Raw genomic sequence first — 22,668 nt, 5'->3', positions numbered from 1 at the left:
TGAAAATGGCTTAATTCAAAGCCTGTCCTAAACTGTAAGAAGTGTATTGGCACTGGGCCATGGTAATTCTGAATTTACTCTGTCCCCTCAGAATAGCACCACACTATGCCCTGATCTACACTACAGACTTATGTCAGTATGACTACTTTGCTCAGGGGTGTGGAAAATGCACACCCCTGAGCAACGCAGTTATACTGACTGAACTTGTGTAGACAGCACTGTGTTGATGGGAGGGCAATGGTAGTGTCTACACTAAGCACTGCAGCCGTGCCACTGCAGCATGGTAAGTGTAGACAAGCCTTATGTGTAAGTACATTTTTTCTCAAGGATACTCACAGCAACCACAGAATTACAAGTGACCAATCTGGGCTCTCACACGGTTGCATTTTCCCATGGAAGAACAACTGACTCTCACTTTTTATAGGTTTCAGAGTGGTAGCCATGTTAGTCTGTATCAGCAAAAAGAACAAGGAGTACTTGTGGCACCTTAGAGACCAACAAATTTATTTGAGCATAAGTTTTTGTGGGCTAAAGCCCACTTCATCAGATGCATGCAGTGGAAAATACAGTAGGAAGATATATACAGAGAGAGAGACACACACACAGAGAACATGGAAAAAGTGGAGGTTTCCATACCAACTCTAATGAGAATAATCGATTAAGGTGGGCTATTATCAGCAGGAGAAAAAAACAACCTTTTGTAATGATAATCAGGATAGCCCATTTCAAACAAACAGTTGACAAGAAGGTGTGAGTAACAGTAGGGGGAAAATTAGCATGGGGAAATAGTTTTTAGTTTGTGTAATGACTCATCCACTCCCAGTCTTTATTCAAGCCTAATTTAATGGTGTCCTATTTGCCACGGACACCACTGAAAGATGCTAAAGAAGACAAGGGGAAGAAACAAAGACTATTTAAGGGAGTGGGGAATAAGGAAGACTCAGAATGAGTGACAAAAAAGAGAAGGCAAATTCCACCTTCTGTTACACCTGTGTGACTCCAAATTTAAGAAAACAGAACTGTGCCCAGTATAAATGAATACAGAATTTTTTCCTCAGAAAGACAAAGGGAGAAGAGACAGGTACATGCTATTGTCAGCTGGACCAAATGCTTAGAGAAACTAAGCCCAAATAAAAAATCAGTTACCTAATGTTTTAATTTTTTAGAGCGGAAGATTTTCCCCAAAATGCAAGGAAAGACTGTTTTCTGTAACAGCATGTAGGGATGCATTCACAAAAATATAAGACAACCTAGGCCCTACTTTCACTGAACAGCTCAGTGTAACAGCTCATGGTTTTTGCACAGTTTGATGTCTCTGTAGATATATATTTTTTTAAAACTGTGTGTCACTAAACCATTTTACCAGATTATCCCAATAGCAGGTTGGTAGTTTGATTTATGAACAAAGCTGGAAGAGCGTGGGACAGATGGCTGCTAATATGAATTTTCATAACTCCCTTGACTTCAGTGGAACTATGACAGTTTATACCAGTTGAGATCTGTCCCTAAGAGTTTGGTTGCTGGGTGGTGTTGGGTGGGGATGCAAGCCATGCTGCAATAGCCATGTTTGGACGTATTCATATTTGAAAAACAATTTCAAATGTTGTTATACACTTAAGGGTCTAATCCTGTAGAAACAGCTTCATGGCCTGTGAGGCATTCAGTGTAGGATCAGGTCCTTCATGAGAAACACTGTCATTAATTAATGAAAGCTGGGGTATCTCAATTATTAACAGAAGAAATGGATCTTTCAAGAAGAAGGACAGTGGGTAATGTTGAATAATTCAGGAATATGACAAAGGGAACAAGGATACAGTAACTTTATATCTGTGTGTTTGCATTGGTCCAACAAAAAAACGTGAATATCAGTTTTCAAGACTTCTATTTCTCTCTCATAAAGGTTTCTGTATGAAATAGTAACATGATTTTATAACAGCATAAAGCAATTTTGGAATCCTCCTCAAAACACAGGGTAACGTTCTGACAAATAAAGAACTGTTACATATCTTTCTACTGTACTAGAATATACCCAGTGTGGATAAATTGTTTTACATTCGAAAGGCAGGCTATATACAAGTATAGTGGATCTAAGAAATTGTTGTGTGATTGATCGGTCACAGGCATAATAATAAAAAAGGAAACTCCTCAATGAACTTAATGACCAAATTCAGAGCTGGTGTAACATGGTATAACTTCGTTGAAGTCAGTGGATTTACACTGGCTTACACTAGCTCTGAATTTGTCTCAAACGGTGGGTATAGTCAGAAAGGTGGTCCCGTAAAGACAGCATCTTGATACACCAAATGTATGCTCCCCATGGGCCAGACTCACCCCAGTAATCAGGTTAGTTTACTAGAAAAAGACATTTCACGGGATCATTTTGTCATCTTACAATGCGCATAGCTCCGCTCCTGTCACATTTAAAAACCAACCAACTAAAAGCTTTAAATCTAAACACTCAATAGCTGCTAAATTTTAACTAGATGCCTGGTCGGCAACTGAAAGGTAAATATCCATCAGTAGGAAAATGGAGAATCATTACTATTGTCAGAGCAAACCGCATTTAATTGCAGAAGCCTGGCAAAACCTGAAAGAGTGGGGGACGGCGGAGAATGCGAAGAGACTAGATCACAGTAACAGACCAGAAAGAAAAAGCCTGCTGCTGGCTGGGATTATTCGCTTGCTGTAGCTTTCCTCAGCCCAACAGGACCCAGCCAAATTACTTAAAACAAAATGTATTTGAAGTGCCTTCTTAAAATGCCTTAAGACCTGCTGTGAAATTCATCAGGAAGAAAATGCAATTGTCTATATTTACCAGGACCTGGCCCTCACAAGTTTTTCCCCAACATGCAGAGAGGACAGAGTAAAGTTATAGTGCTAAACACTTGTCATTGGATCACTACAACCGTGTATGTGCTCACAACTAAGGAACGTGTGACTCCCTGCTTATCTCTTTGTAAGGTCCGGAAGGAAGACTAGAAAGCCCCAACCCTGCAACATGTATGCACATGTTTAATTTTACTACTGTTAGCAGTCACCCTAATTTCAAATGTAGTAAGGTATGTGCATGAAGTGTTTGTAGGATTGGGGCCTTGGAGAATATTAATAAAATTGCCCTATGCAGCAGCAGGTGTCCCATTCTATTGAACTCTCAGGCAAAAAAACCTGGTTAAAGCGAAGTTAAGCCTAGACCTGGATAAATTTTAAAAATAATTCACCTAACCATCTCTAGAAAATCAATTTTCCCCTTCAGCTACTGAAATACATTTTGCACACTTTAATGTTCTCAAACAGCCATAGGAAACCTACAATTTTTTAAGGCAGTGGTGGGCAACCTGAGGCCTGCACATGGCCCATCAGGGTCAGCTGCTGGCAGGCCCTGCCTGAGGATGGTCCATGTAACACTGTGTCACAGCCTGCCAGCGGATTATCCTGACAGGCTGCAGACAGGCCAAAGGCTGCCCACCACTGTTTTAAGATAATTTAAAAAACAGAAATTATGGAAATGCACAGTTAATATTTCTACAACAATTTTAAATCAAAACCTTTCCTGTACTCACAGAGGATTGTATCATCAGTTATGGCATGGTCTCTCTCTTTCTCTCTCTATTATCCTCAATCACAAGCTGGGAAGACTTCACCTTCTCAGGGACCCATGAAATGCCACAGAAGTCCTACTTTTTAATTTATGAATAAGCAAAGAACATAACAAAAGACAATCATTCCCCACCATTTATAAGCATGTTTTTGTTGCCAATCTTAAACGTATCATGAGACATAGTTGTTGTGGTTATGATACAAACATCTCATGCAGATATAATCAAATTGTGCCACTTACATTGCAAGATCATGTTAGCATAGTTAGTTTACTTTATAAGGTGTTCTGAGAATATTAGGCCCCTATTGTATAATATAACGTATTCCAGTACCTATTAAAGTCGACTGGACTCAGAGAGTAAAGGAATTGCCCCAACACATCAGAAGGCATGATCCAGGACCTTAAATGATTTTGTACAGCATGCTGAAGCTATAAAGTTCTATAAACTAGGACGTTCTAAATAATTTTTATTCATTTTTTTAAAAAGGGAAAATAAAATGGAGCCGAGCAGAGTATACACCAGCCAAAAATCGAACACAGAAATTACAGGAATAGATTCCATACAGAAAACATTCTTACATAAGAAACAATTAAAATTCTTTAGTCATCCTTTCAGTTTTAACTTCTGCAAACCCAGACCAGGTTTCCCTCGGTACCTCTCCTTTTTCATTTATTAACCTGCACCGCTTGCTTTGGACTTGCACTACATTATTTCCCACTGTCTATGCCTAACTACTTATCTAGCACCCAGAGTTGCATACTGATCGTTTAGATCTGTGGGCATCCTGCTGGTCAAGCCTGCTGCCCTGGCCTCAGGAATTAAAACCCCAAGGGCTGAATCAGGCCTGTAATCTCCTTGCACCTGTGTTTTCAGACGTGCGCATGGTGGATACGCGGGCGGAGGATGAGATTCAGACAGACGCACCCTGCTACTAAGGCCGGAGCGCACAAGTGCAAGCCCCAGGGCGCCCCAAGCCAGTGGGCACCTACCAGGGCGGATGCACCCTCAATAGTGCACATCCCGCTCGCTGCGTGTCACCTTTTGCTCCCCCAGGCTGCAGCTCCGGCTCCCCCCGCCCTCACCTGGGCTCCCCGCCTGCTGCCGCCTGGCAGCCAAGCCCATCCGCTCCGAACCCCTGCCGCTCCCGGATCCCAGCCGCCGCCCCCCGGCAGCGCTCCGCTCCTTTGCAGATTTTTACCTCTGTGGCCGAAGTGCAGCCAATCAGCGAGCGCGGCGGCCAGCGCAGCTCCTCCCACCCGCCCCGAGGCGGCGGCATCGCCGGCGCGCGACACGCCGGGAGGGCGCGTGAGTTGCCAGCGCACTGCGGGCTCGAGCTGCCACCTGCCGCGAGGGAGAGGCGAGCGCTCGGACAGCAGGCGCCAGCCCGAGGGCCTCGCCGCTCCTGCCTTCGCTCGCTCGCTCGCTGGCCGCCCGCCCCGCCCGGTTCTCCCGCCGCGGCGAAGGGCGCTGGCGAGATGGTTTGCGGGGGCTTCACCTGCTCCAAGAACTGCCTGTGCGCCCTCAACCTGCTCTACACGGTGAGTAGCTGCCGCTGCTCCCGGCCCAGCGCCAGCCTGTGCCCCTGCTGGGCAGCTCCTTGGGGGGGCCCCGGGCCTGAGTGTAACTCCCCCCGCTCGGGGGAAGAGGGAGGCAGAGCAGCTCCCCTGCGTCTCAGGCTGCCGCCTGCCTGAAGCCGGCGGGGCTGGGGCGTTGCGCCGGTGCTTCTGCCTCCGCATCAGCCAGGGCACCGCCGAGGAGCCTCCGGGATCAGCAGCTGCTCCTGGCTGGGCAGCGCGTGCAGGCAGAGCAGAGCGATCGGCCAGGGAGTTAAGAGACCAGCAGCTGCTGGGGTCTCGGTGTCCGGCTTGCCTCACAGTCTCTTTGAAGGGGGAAGTCCACCTTGAATCGTCTGGGAGACAGACAGGGTTGTTTGACCACGCGTCAGACTTGTATAGGGATGGTGCAGAGATCTGTATGCTCCTAGGATGCGGGGGGGGGAGCTTGGATTGGCCTGTGAATCTATTTTGTTGATCAGTAAAGTCTCCAGTGTTCAGTATCAGTCTGGTTGCTAATGCTAACTAACTACAATTGTTTTAAAAAGAAGAGGAGGACTTGTGGCACCTTAGAGACTAACAAATTGATTAGAGCATAAGCTTTGGTGGGCTACAGCCCACTTCATCGGATGCATAGAATGGAACATATAGTAAGAAGATATACACAGAGAAGGTGAAAGTTGCCATACAAACTGTAAGAGGCTTTGCAAATACAGACTAACATGGCTGTTTACTCTGAAACCAATTGTTTTAAAAACCATCCTGCCGTGCTGGTGATGCTGGTGATTTGTAAACTGGAGCAACGTGTCTTGTTTCAGATCAAAATCCACCTTCGTCTCCTTGAGACCGGTGTTTATCTTGTTTAACTGCTGACCAGTGCACTTTAGGCTCTGGAAGCCTTCTCCCCCCACCCCCAAACTTCCACCTGACTAAATCATCACGTGTCACCTATTGCATTTAGTTTCTCATTTATTATGTTATAAAACAAGCCAAACCAAGAAAGTGGGGAAAGAGCGCTGCAAAGCCTGAATGTCATTTGGTTAAAGTTGAGAATAAATCTGCTCACACCTTTTTTTAGTTAGGAAGATCTCCTTGTCCAGTGAAGGAATGAGGAAGGCTCCTTTTTTACATTTTTGCCATAGTGCTTAGTAAGGTGCTAAAAAGAGGTCCCTTTAGCATGATTACATGTAAAACTGCTGTACTTGTATGTCATTTTGGCTCTGCAAAATCTTTTATCTAGGCTGCACATATGAGCAAGTTCATTCAATAGACACTTATACACAGTGAGGGGAAAATATTAAAGAGCCTCTAGCTACTCTAGCAATAGTGATTTAGAAATGCCTACAATAATTTCATATGTCCATTTCCTTTTTAAAAATGAGTAATATTTCAAAACATTGTTGGGTAGGGTACTGGCTGTTTAGGGAGGAGGAGATGTAAAATATTTTGTTTTTTACTGGATTTAAAAGTTGTATGTGCAAATGACTGACTCACTGCAGTGCTCAAATTTAAAAACAACCTTATAATTTTACCCCCCCTCCCCCAGTAGAACTAAGTAGCTATTTCCAATACATAAAAGAAAACAAAATTTATAACTAATTTTTTTTTTTATTATAAGGCTTTTTGGTGCAGAAGCAGGGAGAAGTGTAGCGAGGTGTTATAACTGTTTCCTTCCACAGATCTCCTAAAAATCTAAATTTAATCATTATAACATGCATTTAATATTTTTGTTACTTTTACATTTGACAATAATGTAAGGGAATGCCAGGTCAGCCTGGATATCCCATTTGGAATCCGCTGTAGTTCTGCATACTGGCACCTTTCTGGAGATAGCATCTTGTTCTCTTGAATCTCAGCTTTAATTTAACAAACAAAAGTAAGTCTCTAGCTGTTATGGATGTGAAGAAAACCTCAAATATGTAAGAGTGTAAACTGATGCAAAGATGTGTTTCTAAGTCCAACATTGTTAACTGTTTAATTTCTCATGTAAGGGAGGACAGAGAGACTCACAGGTCTGCACAATGTACTGAGTGACATTCTCCTTTTGGTGTCATGGCTGTGGTGGTGTTTGGAAGATAACACCACTTTCTTCCTCTTTTCCCTCTTCTCTTCCCCTCCATCCCCCAGTTACTTAGTAACTAAGCCCAAGGAGTCTTGCAGAGCCTATGGGCAGATCAGCACCACCAAGGGGGAGCTACATGTTCATGTTTTAAACACATCCACAGAGAACTACGTTATCTTGTTTTAAACACCTGCACAATCTAATGTGAGAAGGCCTCATTTTGACAACTTGTGTTTTATTTTGTGAAGAGCATTGCCACTCTTTCCCCCCCTACCCACCCCCCGAATACCCCATCTGATCCCTGCAGGAAATGTAATTGTAGTTAGAAAAACAAATGGGACTTCTCTTTACAACAGGGGTGGGCAACCTGTGGCCCATGGGCCTAACGTGGCCCATCGGGGTAATCCGCTCAAGAACCGCCGCCACTGGGAGCTGCAGGTGGCTCTGCAAATGTAAACACGCAGTATGCCGGCCCACTTGCAGATTAGCCTGATGGGCTGCATGCGGCAGCTGCAGGTTGCCCAACACTGCCTTACATTAAGGTCAAGTAAAACCAAGCCAGAAGACTTGTGTCTGTAGATTTTTGAGTCACAATAGTATTGGTAATGCTGTATTCTACTCAAAGCTGGCCTCACCAGTGCCTGATCCTACAAGATGCTGAGTCTGCTCAGTTCCTTGGGTGTTGACCTGACAATATTAAAAATCAAAGCACTCCAATCACAGCAGTACAGCTGACTTAAACTGGTTTAAATGTCTAAGCCCTGGTCTACACTAGGACTTTAGGTCGAATTTAGCAGCGTTAAATCAATGTAAACCTGCACCCGTCCACACAATGAAGCCCTTTATTTCAACTTAAAGGGCTCTTAAAATCGATTTCCTTACTCCACCCCTGACAAGTGGATTAGCGCTTAAATCGACGTTGCCGGCTCGAATTTGGGGTACTGTGGACACAATTCGATGGTATTGGCCTCCAGGAGCTATCCCAGAGTGCTCCATTCTGACCGCTCTGGACAGCACTCTCCACTCAGATGCACTGGCCAGGTAGACAGGAAAAGAACCGCGAACTTTTGAATCTCATTTCCTGTTTGGCCAGCGTGGCAAGCTGCAGGTGACCATGCAGAGCTCATCAGCACAGGTGACCATGATGGAGTCCCAGAATCGCAAAAGAGCTCCAGCATGGACCGAACGGGAGGTACGGGATCTGATCGCTGTTTGGGGAGAGGAATCCGTGCTATCAGAACTCCGTTCCAGTTTTCGAAATGCCAAAACCTTTGTGAAAATCTCCCAGGGCATGAAGGACAGAGGCCATAACAGGGACCCGAAGCAGTGCCGCGTGAAACTGAAGGAGCTGAGGCAAGCCTACCAGAAAACCAGAGAGGCGAACAGCCGCTCTGGGTCAGAGCCCCAAACATGCCGCTTCTATGATGAGCTGCATGCCATTTTAGGGGGTTCAGCCACCACTACCCCAGCCGTATTGTTTGACTCCTTCAATGGAGATGGACGCAATACGGAAGCAGGTTTTGGGGACGAAGAAGATAGCTCACAGCAAGCAAGCGGAGAAACCGGTTTTCCCGACAGCCAGGAACTGTTTCTCACCCTAGACCTGGAGCCAGTACCCCCCGATCCCACCCAAGGCTGCCTCCTGGACCCAGCAGGCGGAGAAGGGACCTCTGGTGAGTGTACCTTTTAAAATACTATACATGGTTTAAAAGCAAGCATATGGAAGGATTACTTTGCCCTGGCATTTGCGGTTCTCCTAGATGTAGTCCTAAAGCCTTTGCAAAAGGTTTCTGGGGAGGGCAGCCTTATTGCGTCCTTCATGGTAGGACACTTTACCACTCCAGGCCAGTAACACGTACTCGGGAATCATTGTAGAACAAGGCATTGCAGTGTATGTTTGCTGGCATTCAAACAACATCCGTTCTTTATCTCTCTGTGTTATCCTCAGGAGAGTGAGATATAATTCATGGTCACCTGGTTGAAATAGAGTGCTTTTCTTCAGGGGACACTCAGAGGAGCCCATTCCTGCTGGGCTGTTTGCCTGTGGCTAAACAGAAATGTTCCCCGCTGTTAGCCACAGGGAGGGGGGAAGGTTGAGGGGGTAGTCACGCGGTGGGAGGAGGCAAAATGCGACCTTGTAACAAAAGCACATGTGCTATGTATGTAATGTTAACAGCAAGGTTTACCCTGAAAGAGTGTAGCCACTGTTTTATAAAATGTGTCTTTTTAAATACCGCTGTCCCTTTTTTTTTTCTCCACCAGCTGCATGTGTTTCAATGATCACAGGATCTTCTCCTTCCCAGAGGTTAGTGAAGCTTAGAAAGAAAAAAAAACGCACTCGCGATGAAATGTTCTCCGAGCTCATGCTGTCCTCCCACACTGACAGAGCACAGACGAATGCGTGGAGGCAAATAATGTCAGAGTGCAGGAAAGCACAAAATGACCGGGAGGAGAGGTGGCGGGCTGAAGAGAGTAAGTGGCGGCAGCGTGATGAGAGGAGGCAGGACTCAATGCTGAGGCTGCTGCAGGACCAAACCAGTATGCTCCAGTGTATGGTTGAGCTGCAGCAAAGGCAGCTGGAGCACAGACTGCCACTGCTGCCCCTCTGTAACCAACCGCCCTCCTCCCCAAGTTCCATAGCCTCCACACCCAGACGCCCAAGAACGCGGTGGGGGGGCCTCCGGCCAACCAGCCACTCCACCACAGAGGATTGCCCAAAAAAAAGAAGGCTGTCATTCAATACATTTTAAAGTTGTAAACTTTCAAAGTGCTGTGCTTAAAGTGCTGTGCGGCATTTTCCTTCCCTCCTCCACCACTCCTCCTGGGCTACCTTGGTAGTCATCCCCCTATTTGTGTGATGAATGAATAAAGAATGCATGAATGTGAAGCAAGAATGACTTTATTGCCTCTGCAAGCGGTGATTGAAGGGAGGAGGGGCGGGTGGTTAGCTTACAGGGAAGTAGAGTGAACCAAGGGGCGGGGGGTTTCATCAAGGAGAAACAAACAGAACTTTCACACCGTAGCCTGGCCAATCATGAAACTGGCTTTCAAAGCTTCTCTGATGCGTACCGCGCCCTCCTGTGCTCTTCTAACCGCCCTGGTGTCTGGCTGCGCGTAACCAGCAGCCAGGCGATTTGCCTCAACCTCCCACCCCGCCATAAACGTCTCCCCCTTACTCTCACAGATATTGTGGAGCACACAGCAAGCAGTAATAACAGTGGGAATATTGGTTTCGCTGAGGTCTAAGCGAGTCAGTAAACTGCGCCAGCGCGCCTTTAAACGTCCAAATGCACATTCTACCACCATTCTGCACTTGCTCAGCCTGTAGTTGAACAGCTCCTGACTACTGTCCAGGCTGCCTGTGTACGGCTTCATGAGCCATGGCATTAAGGGGTAGGCTGGGTCCCCAAGGATACATATAGGCATTTCAACATCCCCAACAGTTATTTTCTGGTCTGGGAATAAAGTCCCTTCCTGCAGCTTTTGAAACAGACCAGAGTTCCTGAAGACGCGAGCATCATGCACCTTTCCCGGCCATCCCACGTTGATGATGGTGAAACGTCCCTTGTGATCCACCAGAGCTCGCAGCACTATGGAAAAGTACCCCTTGCGGTTTATGTACTCGGCGGCTTGGTGCTCCGGTGCCAAGATAGGGATATGGGTTCCGTCTATAGCCCCACCACAGTTAGGGAATCCCATTGCAGCAAAGCCATCCACTATGACCTGCACATTTCCCAGGGTCACTACCCTTGATATCAGCAGATCTTTGATTGCGTGGGCTACTTGCATCACAGCAGCCCCCACAGTAGATTTGCCCACTCCAAATTGATTCCCAACTGACCGGTAGCTGTCTGGCGTTGCAAGCTTCCACAGGGCTATCGCCACTTGCTTCTCAACTGTGAGGGCTGCTCTCATCTTCGTATTCATGCGCCTCAGGGCAGGGGAAAGCAAGTCACAAAGTTCCATGAAAGTGCCCTTACGCATGCGAAAGTTTCGCAGCCACTGGGAATTGTCCCAGACCTGCAACACTATGCGGTCCCACCAGTCTGTGCTTGTTTCCCGAGCCCAGAATTGGCGTTCCACAGCATGAACCTGCCCCATTAGCACCATGATGCATGCATTGGCAGGGCCCATGCTTTCAGAGAAATGTGTGTCCATGTCCTGATCACTCACGTGACCGCGCTGACGTCGCCTCCTCGCCCGGTATCGCTTTGCCAGGTTCTGGTGCTGCATATACTGCTGGATAATGCGTGTGGTGTTTAATGTGCTCCTAATTGCCAAAGTGAGCTGAGCGGCCTCCATGCTTGTCTTGGTATGGTGTCCGCACAGAAAAAAGGCGCGGAACGATTGTCTGCCGTTGCTCTGACAGAGGGAGGGGCGACTGACGACACGGCTTACAGGGTTGGCTTCAGGGAGCTAAAAATCAACAAAGTGGGTGTCTTTACATCAAGGAGTATTGCAGGCAGGACTTCACGGAGGGTTCCAATAAGAAATGGTGCACCTAAGTTATCGTTCTTATTGGAACAAGGAGGTTAGCCTGGCCTCTGATTGATACATGGCTAGATTTACCTCGCTGCACCTTCTCTGTGAGTGACTGCAGTGTGACCTAGAGGAATGAGTCCCCTAGACAGGGGAGGAGGCAAATGAGTACAAAACAAATCTGGTCTATTTCTTGTTTTGACCCACTCCATCTATCTTTTACATCTTTGGCTGGCAGCAGACGGTGCAGAAGGACTGCATGCCATCCACATCTCATGGCTGCTCGGCAGAAGATGGTACAGTACGACTGCTAGCCATCCTCATCTCTTGCCTGCCTGGCATAAGATGGTACAATACAACTACTAGCAATCCTCATCTCTTGCCTGCCTGGCAGAAGATGGTACAGTACGACGGCTAGCAGTCCGTATCGCCTGCCCGCTCACCATAAGACGGTTCAATAGGACTGACTGCAGGACTAAAGAGAATGACCTGGTCAAGTCATTCCAAATTTAGTCCCTGCGCCCATGTCTGCCCAGGCGCTCCCAGCCGATGTGGCCAGGAGCACCTCGGACACGACGAGGACGACTACCAATCGTATTGCATCGTCTGCTGCCAGAAGGCAATGGGTTGCTGCTACTGTGCAGCAAAGCCGTACCGCGTCTGCCAGCACCCAGGAGACATAGGGTGACGGTTACCTGAGCGGGCTCCATGCTTGCCGTGGTATGGCGTCTGCACAGGTAACTCAGGAAAAAAGGCGCGAAACGATTGTCTGCCCTTGCTTTCACGGAGGGAGGGAGGGAACGGGGGCCTGACGATATGTACCCAGAACCACCCGCGACAGTGTTTTAGCCCGACATCAGGCATTGGGATCTCAACCCAGAATTCCAGAATCCGCAGTGGAGACTGCGGGAACTGTGGGATAGCTACCCACAGTGCAACGCTCCGGAAGTCGACTCTAGCCTCGGTACTGTGGAAGCGCTCCACCGAGTTAATGCACTTAATGCACTTAGAGCATTTTCTGTGGGGACACACACACTCAAATATATAAAACCGATTTCTAAAAAACCGACTTCTATGAATTCGACCTTATTCCGTAGTGTAGACATACCCTAAGTAGGAAGAAATGCAGAAAGCAACCAAAGCATGAATAAAAACAAACTGTATTTTAAAAAAATGGATCCTCTTCAAATAATCCAATGAGTGAGTAACATGACTAAAAAAATTTCTTTCTGACATGAGTTGGTTGATGGCATCTCTTGAACAATTTCTGTGTCTGGAATTGGGACAATATAGCTTAGTATGTGAGGTGTCTTTTTATATTCCATAGTAGTAGCTAATTTATCCTGGGAATTGCAGGTTCTCACGGTAGCCTCTAAAAGCTTATAATTCATATTCTGTTACTTTAAAATAATATCTTAATTTTCAAAACAACCAAGCAGGATATTACAAGTCACTATTGGCACTGACTTTACAGGTACAATAGTGAAAAGTTACTTCTGTTGAGTATGATAAGTTCATTGCTGTAAATTGTCTGAACGAATCCGTGAATGAAATGGGTGTGGTGGGGTTTTTTTGTATTGTTTTGTTGACACCTTGCAAAAAGTCTAAAATGTTTCTGCCTTCAGTGAGCTAATTACTTTCTTCTTTTTCGAGTACGTTTTGCTGATAACTTATTCTCTCCTCCACTTAATTGTTGGAGGTCTGCTTCAAATGTGCTTAAGTCCTGGTCCTGCAATTTGTGACTGCCCATGCAGAGCCTCACTCACCACACTGGGATTCAGTGTGGGAACAGGGAATCTAATCTGCCCGCATACAGTCAATTGAATGTGAGTAGTTGCACTGAAGCCTGTGGGATTACTCACATACTTTAAGTGCTTTTTCTTGACTGAAGACTTACAAAACAATTTTCCCAGTATTTAAGGAACATCGATTTGAAATCTAGTCAATTAGGAGAAAAAATATGTAATTTCACGTCCGTGCCGATTTTTGAGGTTTTGCAGTTACATTTTTTTAAAACACGGTTTTTCGCCTGTTGCTATTCCAGAGGGTAAAATGACTGTCTGCAAAGTATTGTCAAATAGAAATGTATGTGGTTTGTGTATAACATTATATATTAAGAAAAATATGCTGCTAAACTTTCAGTTGGTAATTGCACTAATATTAGCTTACATAAATGAGACAGGATTTTCTTTAAGTAGATAGTTCCTCTTTAATGACTGTGATTAAGTAAAGGTGCTGGCAGTTAATATCTTGTTTAATCAGTTTATCGGAAGGGGAATATTGAAGTTGCAGTTAACTATCAAAACCTAAATAGGTAGCTCTGCTGTGAGGATTAATTTAACTAAAGACCTGCTGACAACCCTCCCACCAAAAACCACTTGTCTTGTATCCTCTGAGCAACAGCCTAAAGAGTTAAATTTCTGTTGCTGCAGGAACTGTAGAGACCTAACTTTGAAATTTTTTTAAAACTTTCAATATTGCAACTTGGATTTTTTTTTTAAATTATTGAATGTTTACTTAAATTACATAAATATTTACTGTAGATGTGGCTTCATTTTTTTTTCCAGTTAAAGGTATGTAATTTTAGCTAGTACAGAGTTCATGATGTAACTGCACCTTGTTTGTTTAATCAATGGAAAATACCAAATATCTGATAGTGGTTTGTAACTGAGCTCACGTTTATCTACTGAGGGTATGTAAAACTGTCTTATACTTTAGTATTACTTTGAAATTATGTCATGCTTTGTCATGTCATGCTCCATATTTCTATAACACTGCCTGTTGTGCTGATGGATTATAGTAACTACAGCTGTTATAATTACTGGATTAATGCTACGTCCTTTTTCTGTTTTTCAACAGGTTCCCTTTCCCCATCTCCCAATATAACCTGAAAATAAAATTTGCTCTGAATTTCATAAAAGATCTTGGATGAGGACAGAAATTCTCATATTGAGAAGACAACCCTTTGCCAGCCTGGCTATTGACAACAAGGAACATGGCTAATAGCAAAGCATTAGCCAAGTGCGGGTGGACTCCATCATGGGAAAAATATCTTCCAATGCAAAGCTAGTGAATCTGTCCTCTTTTCAAGGATTCCCTCTATTGGAGATCCTAGTGTAGCCAAGAAGAGCCACCATGTCAGTTTCTTTGCCACCCCTTCCTTACCCTTGGCACAGTGGGTTTTCCCAGGGTAAACAGGGGCAGGTGTACCTATTTCCCAGTGATTTCTCACTGTTTCAATGGCTTCTTGGAATCATGTGCAGTCAGGAATAAGAGCAACCAGAGGACTACTCTAACTTTGTGCCAGGATGGGACAAGTTCGTATGGGGTAATAGGTTAGTTCATAGTCTGTAGGAGAACAGAGCAAATTTCCATTTGAGTTAATATGAAAATGAATTTCTCAACCTGTGATGTAGATAAGCAGCTACTAAGTGACCACACTACTTGTTATGGTTGGCATCTCCACTCAAGAGTTTTTAATGTCTTTAATTAAAAAGTTTGGGTGTGCAGTGCCAAGACAGTAAGGGGAGGTTTACACAGCAACTGCTTGTACTGAAGAACCCTACCTCATCTTATCTCTTTGATATTCGTAGATATACTGTTTTCCCCCATATCGAACACCTTCTCCACCCAAGGTAACTTTGAAGGTAGCTTTATAAGATGGACTCAGTTTTTATGTCTATACAAAATGATGATACAGAAGCTGTTTCTAAATGTTTAGTAAATATTCTTGTTAACCTAAACTAAATCATATTGATCCATTGCATGCTCTTGTCACCAGTTTCTTTGTGCACATTTGATAGTGCATAACATTGGCTACAGAGGGCCTAGGAATATTTCTAAGAGTCATGTGACAAACCTGGAAATGTACTTGGATTTACCATACATCAGTCTATTACAAGGTTTAATGTCAATTCCACTTCCTATATAATTGTCAGATACTGGTGGGGAGCTCGGCAACTTCTGATATTTCGGGTTCCATATTGACTGGCAATAGCTCATGCAAATAGCTTAAGCAGAGCACGGTGTCTGTATTTAGCTATAGAGATGCGAGAACATGAGATCAGACTTTACTGTGTGGTAGAAAGTCTGCTCAAGCAGGTAAAAAGTAAACCTCCATTGGCTTTTGTTTTGTTTTTTTAATTTAAATGTGTAGTAAACTGCTAGTGTTAAACTCACTATGACCCCACATACAGGTCTGGGGTACCATGAGGAGCTGTTACGAGAATTGTGGCGTTATTAGGATTTGCCAGCAGCCTGCACTCCCTGTTTTATCTCTTTTGGTATGGAAATGATGTAGGATTTCTAATAAGCCAAAACCATGATTATATAGGCAACGCTGCCAGAGTTGTCTTTCTTGAGGAATCTCCAAACACTTGGATGAAACAAGAGGTGGTCAAAACAAGACTTTGACCTTTGGCTTTGGTTTAGCAGATGGGCGTAGGTTTGTGACGGTTTGCTTGCCTATGGCTGCTATATATTTTTCTACATTTTGTGCAGCACTGTACTTTTGATGAGAGTTTGAAGATTTGAGTCACAAAAGGTGACTAGTTGTAACCAAACAGTCATTTGGTTAATAAACTTAAGGTCAAAATATCAAAAGGGTTCACTAATTTTGTGTGCCTCGATATTTGGGAGTGGAGTCTAAGATACACCTGGGCCAGATTTCTGCTGCACTATCCACCTCCTTTCTGATGATATAAAGAGGGAGGAAACAGGTCTCCAAGAAATCTCCTCAGTGAAAGGAAGTGATTGGTGTATAGCTGCCAGTCCAGCTACAGGGGAAAAATCAAGAGTAGGAGGGAGGGGCGTGGAGTGCACTATAGTCTGGCTCTTTTAAACCAGCATAATTGTCCCTAGACAGCTTTTACAAATCAGCACAATTTAGAGCAGCCCTTAGGCTGGCTCCTAGCAAGGCTCAGAATATAGGAGGCACAAAGGTGGCTTAAAGCTGCCTTTATGCTGCCACACCCTCCAATTCCTGCTGTGGAAAAGAACATGAGGACTGGGTCCTCAGCTGTTTTGAAAATATGGTACCAAGTGTCTCAAATTGGCACAGAAAACCAACAAAGACGAAAATACAGGCACCTAGATTTTCTAACAGTTGCAAAAAATAAATGATCCTCTGACACCTGTATACAAAACATGATTTAAACATCAGAGGCATTTTTGTTACAATTCCTCTGAAAAGGGGATTATTCTTTCAGTTAAAAGCAGCAAACCCAACTTGCTCTGAACTAGCGAGTATTGTACATAGTTCAGCTGGACTGTCATGCCAACGGCACAACCCGCTTTTCTGACTTGCAGCATTCCTCTCTCCTTTCACATATATTTCCTGTCACGTCACAAGGTTGTTTAGTAACTAGGCTTTGATCACTCCTTTAGTTAAACCAGTGACCTACAGGTGAAATTGCCTGTTACCAATCGCCATGAGTCCACCAGTCCTTTCATTATAGCTGCTTCAGTACACACACAAACTTTAATGGAGAGTGATATTGGAGAAAATCTTAGCTAAAGTCAACATTACAGGTGGGCTACTATATAAATGGGACAGAAAGTTGGGGCAATACCCCAAACCCCTACAGTGCCAGTAGCATGCCAGGTGTGCTGTCACTTGAAGGTACATACTGTAGGTCAGAGGACCCCAAAGTGTGGGTCGTGCCCCCCTATGAAGGTAGGGTGGGGCCTTTGGGGGGCACAGTGGGTTCAGGGCAGCCCCATGGGGGAAGAGTGCCACCCAGTCCCTCCTCCCCCCGAGCTCTGATTCAGCCCCGGCCCCGGCTCGGTATGGCCCCGGCTCGGTACGGCTCTGCACCCGGCTGGGAGCATGACTGTGACACTGCTTGTTCCGCCTGGGGCTGGGGCTAGCCCCGGAGTGGAGCTGCACACAGCCCCGGCTGCCAGCCCCCATCACATCCCAGTTGTGACTCCGATCCTGCCCCTGGCTGCGGCTCGGATACTGGCCCCACTTCCGGCCCTAGCCCCCTTACCCTGGCCACATCTTCTCTCCCCTCCCCCCCCCAGCTGCTCCCAGCTCGGTGGGGGGGGGGGCACTGCCCTCAAAAGTCTAGGGACCACTGCTGTAGGTGCTTCAGGTGTAGGTCTTGTGGGTGCTAGCCATGTGTCTGAGTGGTTACTGGGCCAAGGGAAAAGGCGTTTAGCTAGGACTGGCAGGAAAAAGAGGTAGCAGATATCTTTGGTACAAAGGCTTAAGAAGTTACAGTTCAAAGTGAGCAAAAGCGATTCTTGTTTGGGTCCCTGGAGCAGTCCACTCAAGAGTTAGGGCTCTCCAGGCCTAGTGTCCAGGGTGCCCTTTCCAGTCCAGTCTCTGTTCCAAGCCGATAGGTGCTTGCAGGTTTCCAGGCCATACTTTCATTTGGGCACCTCTGCACTGGTTCCCTGCTCAGCTGCTGCTCCCCTATAAGGCCCACACGGACCGACAATCTGTAATGTCTGGCAGTGTCCGTCTGTTCCATGCACAAGTGGTTCCTTCTCCAAGTTCACTTCTACTCCAGCTCCCTTCTTGTCATCTGATTACTGCTTCAGCTTCTCAATTGCTGCTGCTTCCAAACATAATTCAGCCAGTTCCTGGTTCAGGAGGCAGGCAGGACCGTTTCCCCTTAGCTGTGCAGGAGGAAGGAGGTAGGCAGGGGCTGATAGGAGTTTTAATCACAGCTAGCTAAAGAACTGAATTCATTTAGCCTTAATTTCCATATGATGCAAGAGTGGCCTATGAATTTGAGATCTCGGATTAAATGCAGAGGAACAGAAAACACATTCCAGGCTCCTTACACTTTCTAATAGACATTGATATATCTATAGCAGTGGTTCTCAACTAGGGGTACGCATACCCCTGGCAGTACTCAACATGCCTTCCAGCGTGTACTCAACTCACCTAGATCAGCGTTTCTCAACCTGGGGGGTTGCAGGATAGGTTTAGGGGGGTCGCAAGTGCAGGGCAGGCATTCGGGGCTGACAAGCAGGGCAATTATCCAGGGCCCCATGAAGGCAAGTTACATGCTTCAGTTCTGGGCTGGTGGGGGGAACGAACACACACACACACACCCCAGTGCAGACAGCGTTATGTTGGCGACAGACAACAGACAGACAGGCTTATTGAGTGTGGTTTGATTATGGCGGCAGAAGAGCTCTCTCCTGCCAGTGTAGAGCAGCTACACAGGAGACCATGCAGCTGCAGCAGTATAGGTTGTTAATGACTGAAAGTTGTCATCTGATAAATGTTTCTGAAATGCATTTAGTCTCTGTCCAGTTTTTAGTTGAACAAGCAATCATCACTAAGGCTACAATTTTTGTCATGGACTTTTTTAGTAAAAGTCACGGACAGGTCATGGGCAATTAACAAAAATTCACGGAAGCCATGACCTGTCCCAGACTTTTACTAAAAATGTCCATGACAAAACAGGGAGGTAGGAGGGTCGAGCATCCTGCTGTGCCTGGGAGCTGTGGCCCCTTCCCCGAGGCTGGGAGCTGGTAGGGACCTCTGCCCGTGGCAGCTGGGGAGCTCTAAGAGATTTGCCCCTGCCCTTCCCCTCCACAGCCCGTGTTGGCTGGGGAGCTGTAGGGGGACCCCCAGCTCCCGGCCACCATGGGAGGTGGGACTACCAGCTCCCAGCTGCTGCGGGCTGAAGTCACGGATTCCACAATTTCCTTGACCAAACTGTAGCCTTAATCATCACCACCAGACTTTCCGAAGGCATCTTTGTTTGCTCTCTTCAGAGACACCAAGGATTTGAGTAGGGGAGAATGAGAGCCTGATTGCACTAGCCTGTTCTAAGAGGAGTGCCACAAGCTATCCTTCATTCTGGAAAGTTTCTGCTTACGTATGAATGCTGCCCACTTGAGTAAACTGGACTTTACCACATTCCACTTGTACTTATTACTACAGTCACAGTCTGTGGTTCCTTGCAGTTACTCCAAATGGAAATAAACTAAAAATAGACCCACTTACTCTATACTATATTTTTTAATTGTTTGGGTATTTGTGATAGTGTGTATCTTAATACACTGCCATCAAAAGTAAAGATACATTTGATGGTACTTGAAGAATATACTCACAGTTGAACGTTTTAAATTGAGGAGAACAGTGGCTTCCTCTTATGACCCAACCAGATATGCTGTATAGTAAATGATCCTTCCTGATTGAATTTGTTCCAATGTTGAGTACATTATATTTCATTTTCTTCTCTCATTATTTGATGTATAGCTTGAGAATTACCTGCTGCATATTACTAGTGAGGTAGCATATCTTGTAATAAATCCTGGCTCCACTGAAGTCAGTGGCAAAACTTCCATTGACTTCAGTACAGCTGGGTTTTCATCCTTTGTACAAGTAATATTACTAAATTGGCAAATTCTCTTACAGGTTGCTTTAAATTATGATTTCAAAGAAATTTGGACCCTGTTTCTAGATAAACTTGGATTAAAAAAATGTTGATGGCTTACAGAATGCCAGACCTCTATTCCACCTAATACCCCCTCTTTTTCCCTCCCTTCCTCCCTCCCCCCATCCTGTTCCTCCCTCCTTTCCCTACTCATGTATGTCTTTTCCTAGTTTATTACTGATATCCCCCACCCCCAACACGTCTATGTAACATTGTCTGGTCTTGCAGCTTAGACCTATTAGAAAATTGCATAATAGTTTGGGAGATCCCATGAAGCATGTGATATTCAGAGACTTATGCAAGGTGTATCTTTACCTTTTTGAACTTTTTATTGTCTTTCTTTATGAAAATCAATACAAAACAAATTCCCTACCTCCACAGAAAAAGGCCTTGAGAGATACTGGGCAGTTTGCCAGTGTCATTCAGAGTCTTGCTTACCTAGTTTTATCCTAAGCCTAGTTCAGTAAAAGTAAAAATCCAAGACACCAGATTAGTTAAACAGCATTAAATCCCCATGTGGATGCTGTTTTTCAGAGTTAAAGTGGCCTTAATTTGGCTTTTCTTAATTCATTTTGGAAGTGAATTAAACTAAACTAAATGAAGGCCATTTTAATTCTCAATGAGGGTGTTAATACAGGAGTTTAAGGCAGTTTAACTAATCCATTTCAAATTCATACCTTAATTAGTTTGGATTAATTTTCCCTTATGCCCCCTGTAGACAAGCCCTTAGTGGCATAATGGATTTATATATGTCAAAAATGGTATTTCGGGGCCTATGTGATTTTTTTTTTTTTTGAACTTCCATAGTGGGACTTCTGAATACATACCTTTTAAAAATGGCCCTGGGTAACTATGTTGGAACTGAAGATGAGTTAGAAATCTTTTGTTTGGGTTTAGGGAGGGAGCATGAAGATGTCTTGCTGTAAATTTGTTTAAATGAAAATTGAAAGCCACATGTAGCATTCAGATTGCATTTATGTGATTAGTAAAATCAAATAGTTGTACTAGGCAAAATACTTACAGCTGCACTTAATTACAAAACTGTGAATTACCGGCAAGACCAGGTTTTAGAAACTGAGAACACTTCCAGTTTTCAATCTCTTTTTTTAAAACGTGAGACCCTTTTTTTTTTTCCCCCCAGCTCCTTTCATAGTTTGTTCCGGGCTCTGATTATTTGTGGTCTACTTCCCTCCTTCATATCCCCTCCCAGATCTAGAGATCCTGGAGTTTTTCATGGCTCCAACACTTTTCTTTGTGTTAGATTGAACACAGGAAAGGCTGGGCCTTCCTGCTCATAAAACAATATTTCCAGTAAACTAGTTGAACTACAGTCTGCATTTTCAGAATACCGTCCTTTGAAAGGAAGGAAACCGCTTACTGAGAGCGTTTTGAATTTGCTGTGATGATTAGAGTCGTCTTTGCTTCATAGGAAAGCTGTCTTCCCAAAGGCACGTTCAGTGAGGACAAGACTCCTGACTGTTTGTTTTGCTGTCAGAGTAGCATGTCAAATACTGCAAACAGCATCTTTGCATTTGAGCTCTGTAAATGTGTATTGTCCCAACATCAACAATTCAGAAAATGTTGAAGATTAACGCTGATGTAGTGCTGATTGGACTATATGTCTAGAAAGTAGGGTATTTTTTTCCAACTTGTTCACGTAGCAACCGAGCCAAGTATATCCTGTTTTTTTTAAATAGACCTTGTATTTCTCACAAGGTATTTGGAACTCTAATTTATTTCTCAATCTGTGGTATAAAGCTGTTAATCCTTGTTTCAGATGCATGCTCAACTCTATTATAATCCCCATTGTTATATTGGTGTCTCTGGTATGAGACATTGGTCTTAAACTGAGGATGGAATGTGTTGGAACAGACTTCACATTCACAATATTGAAAGGTAAATGTACACTTGCACATTATGAACAAGAGAACTCTACAGGAGCTAATTTTTAAATTGTTAACTTCATATTTTGGACTTTAGTTTTTTCAGTGGTAGGGAGAGGAAGTATCCTCTTTTAATTTCAAGAAACATTAGTGCTAGGAGTACTAGCAAGCTCTACTATTTTTTGTTTAGATACTAATTGTCGTTTGTTTGTTCTCTCTCTCTCTCTCCCCCTCCCTCCCTTCTAGCTGGTCAGCCTGCTGCTGATTGGAATTGCAGCATGGGGTATAGGCTTTGGCCTCATTTCTAGTTTCCGAGTAGTTGGCGTGGCAATTGCAGTGGGGATCTTTCTGTTCCTTATTGCTTTGGTTGGATTGATCGGTGCAGTCAAACACCATCAGGTGTTACTCTTCTTTGTATCCTTTGATTGGAAATTTACAAACACAAGTTGTAGTGTGTGTGTGTGTGTGTGTGTGTGTGTGTTAGAGTAATCCCTAGTTGTGGACCAGAACCCTATTGTGCTCGGTGCTATATAAACACAGAACAAAAAGGTGCCCCAACACTCCTTCCCAGTTTGTGCCCAAAATTAGTTCTCCGTAATGCATCCCTTCATCCACTGTAGGTGTGTGGTGTTTTTGTTTTAAAAACCTCTTGCTTCCTTTTTATTTGTATGATGAGAATGTTATTTCTGT

The 22,668-nt window shown here is 44.7% G+C and overlaps 2 protein-coding genes and 1 long non-coding RNA gene across 5 annotated transcripts in view; 2 read left to right on the top strand and 1 right to left on the bottom strand.

The window, feature by feature from the left end:
• The window catches only part of LOC140907570 (uncharacterized), a 41,608-nt gene extending 36,299 nt beyond the window's left edge, over nt 1-5,309 (bottom strand). Inside the window, exons 1-2 of one of the 3 annotated variants that reach the window (XR_012157542.2) lie at nt 4,798-5,309; nt 3,561-3,677 (exon numbers count right to left, since the gene is read on the bottom strand). This is a non-coding gene — a long non-coding RNA (uncharacterized LOC140907570). The remainder of the gene's footprint in view (nt 1-3,560; nt 3,678-4,797) is intronic. The other 2 variants (XR_012157541.2, XR_012157543.2) reach the window with 2 other exon arrangements.
• TSPAN13 (tetraspanin 13) overlaps nt 4,863-22,668 on the top strand; it is a 28,772-nt gene continuing 10,966 nt past the window's right edge. Inside the window, exons 1-2 of the mRNA XM_073333799.2 lie at nt 4,863-5,137; nt 22,225-22,392. Of these exons, the coding sequence (XP_073189900.1) occupies nt 5,075-5,137; nt 22,225-22,392 (231 nt within the window). The 5' untranslated portion in view covers nt 4,863-5,074. The remainder of the gene's footprint in view (nt 5,138-22,224; nt 22,393-22,668) is intronic.
• Nucleotides 7,097-10,085, top strand: LOC140907568 (uncharacterized). The gene is made up of 2 exons (XM_073333798.2): nt 7,097-8,887; nt 9,477-10,085. The coding sequence occupies exons 1-2, from the start codon at nt 8,329-8,331 to the stop codon at nt 9,962-9,964; spliced, it is 1,047 nt and encodes a 348-aa protein (XP_073189899.2). The 5' UTR covers nt 7,097-8,328; the 3' UTR covers nt 9,965-10,085.

This window comes from Lepidochelys kempii, chromosome 2, assembly GCF_965140285.1.
Source record: "Lepidochelys kempii isolate rLepKem1 chromosome 2, rLepKem1.hap1, whole genome shotgun sequence".
In the NCBI taxonomy this organism is placed as follows: domain Eukaryota; kingdom Metazoa; phylum Chordata; order Testudines; family Cheloniidae; genus Lepidochelys; species Lepidochelys kempii.
The sequence above is the reverse complement of the archived record's forward strand: the minus strand, read 5'-3'. Positions and strand labels throughout refer to the sequence as shown.

Bases quoted from the DNA above. Each gene is read 5' to 3' on its own strand.
- LOC140907568 (XM_073333798.2), top strand. From the start codon at position 8,329: ATGCAGAGCTCATCAGCACAGGTGACCATGATGGAGTCCCAGAATCGC. The intron at 8,888-9,476 runs GTGAGTGTACCT...TTTCTCCACCAG, and splicing joins AGGCGGAGAAGGGACCTCTG to CTGCATGTGTTTCAATGATC.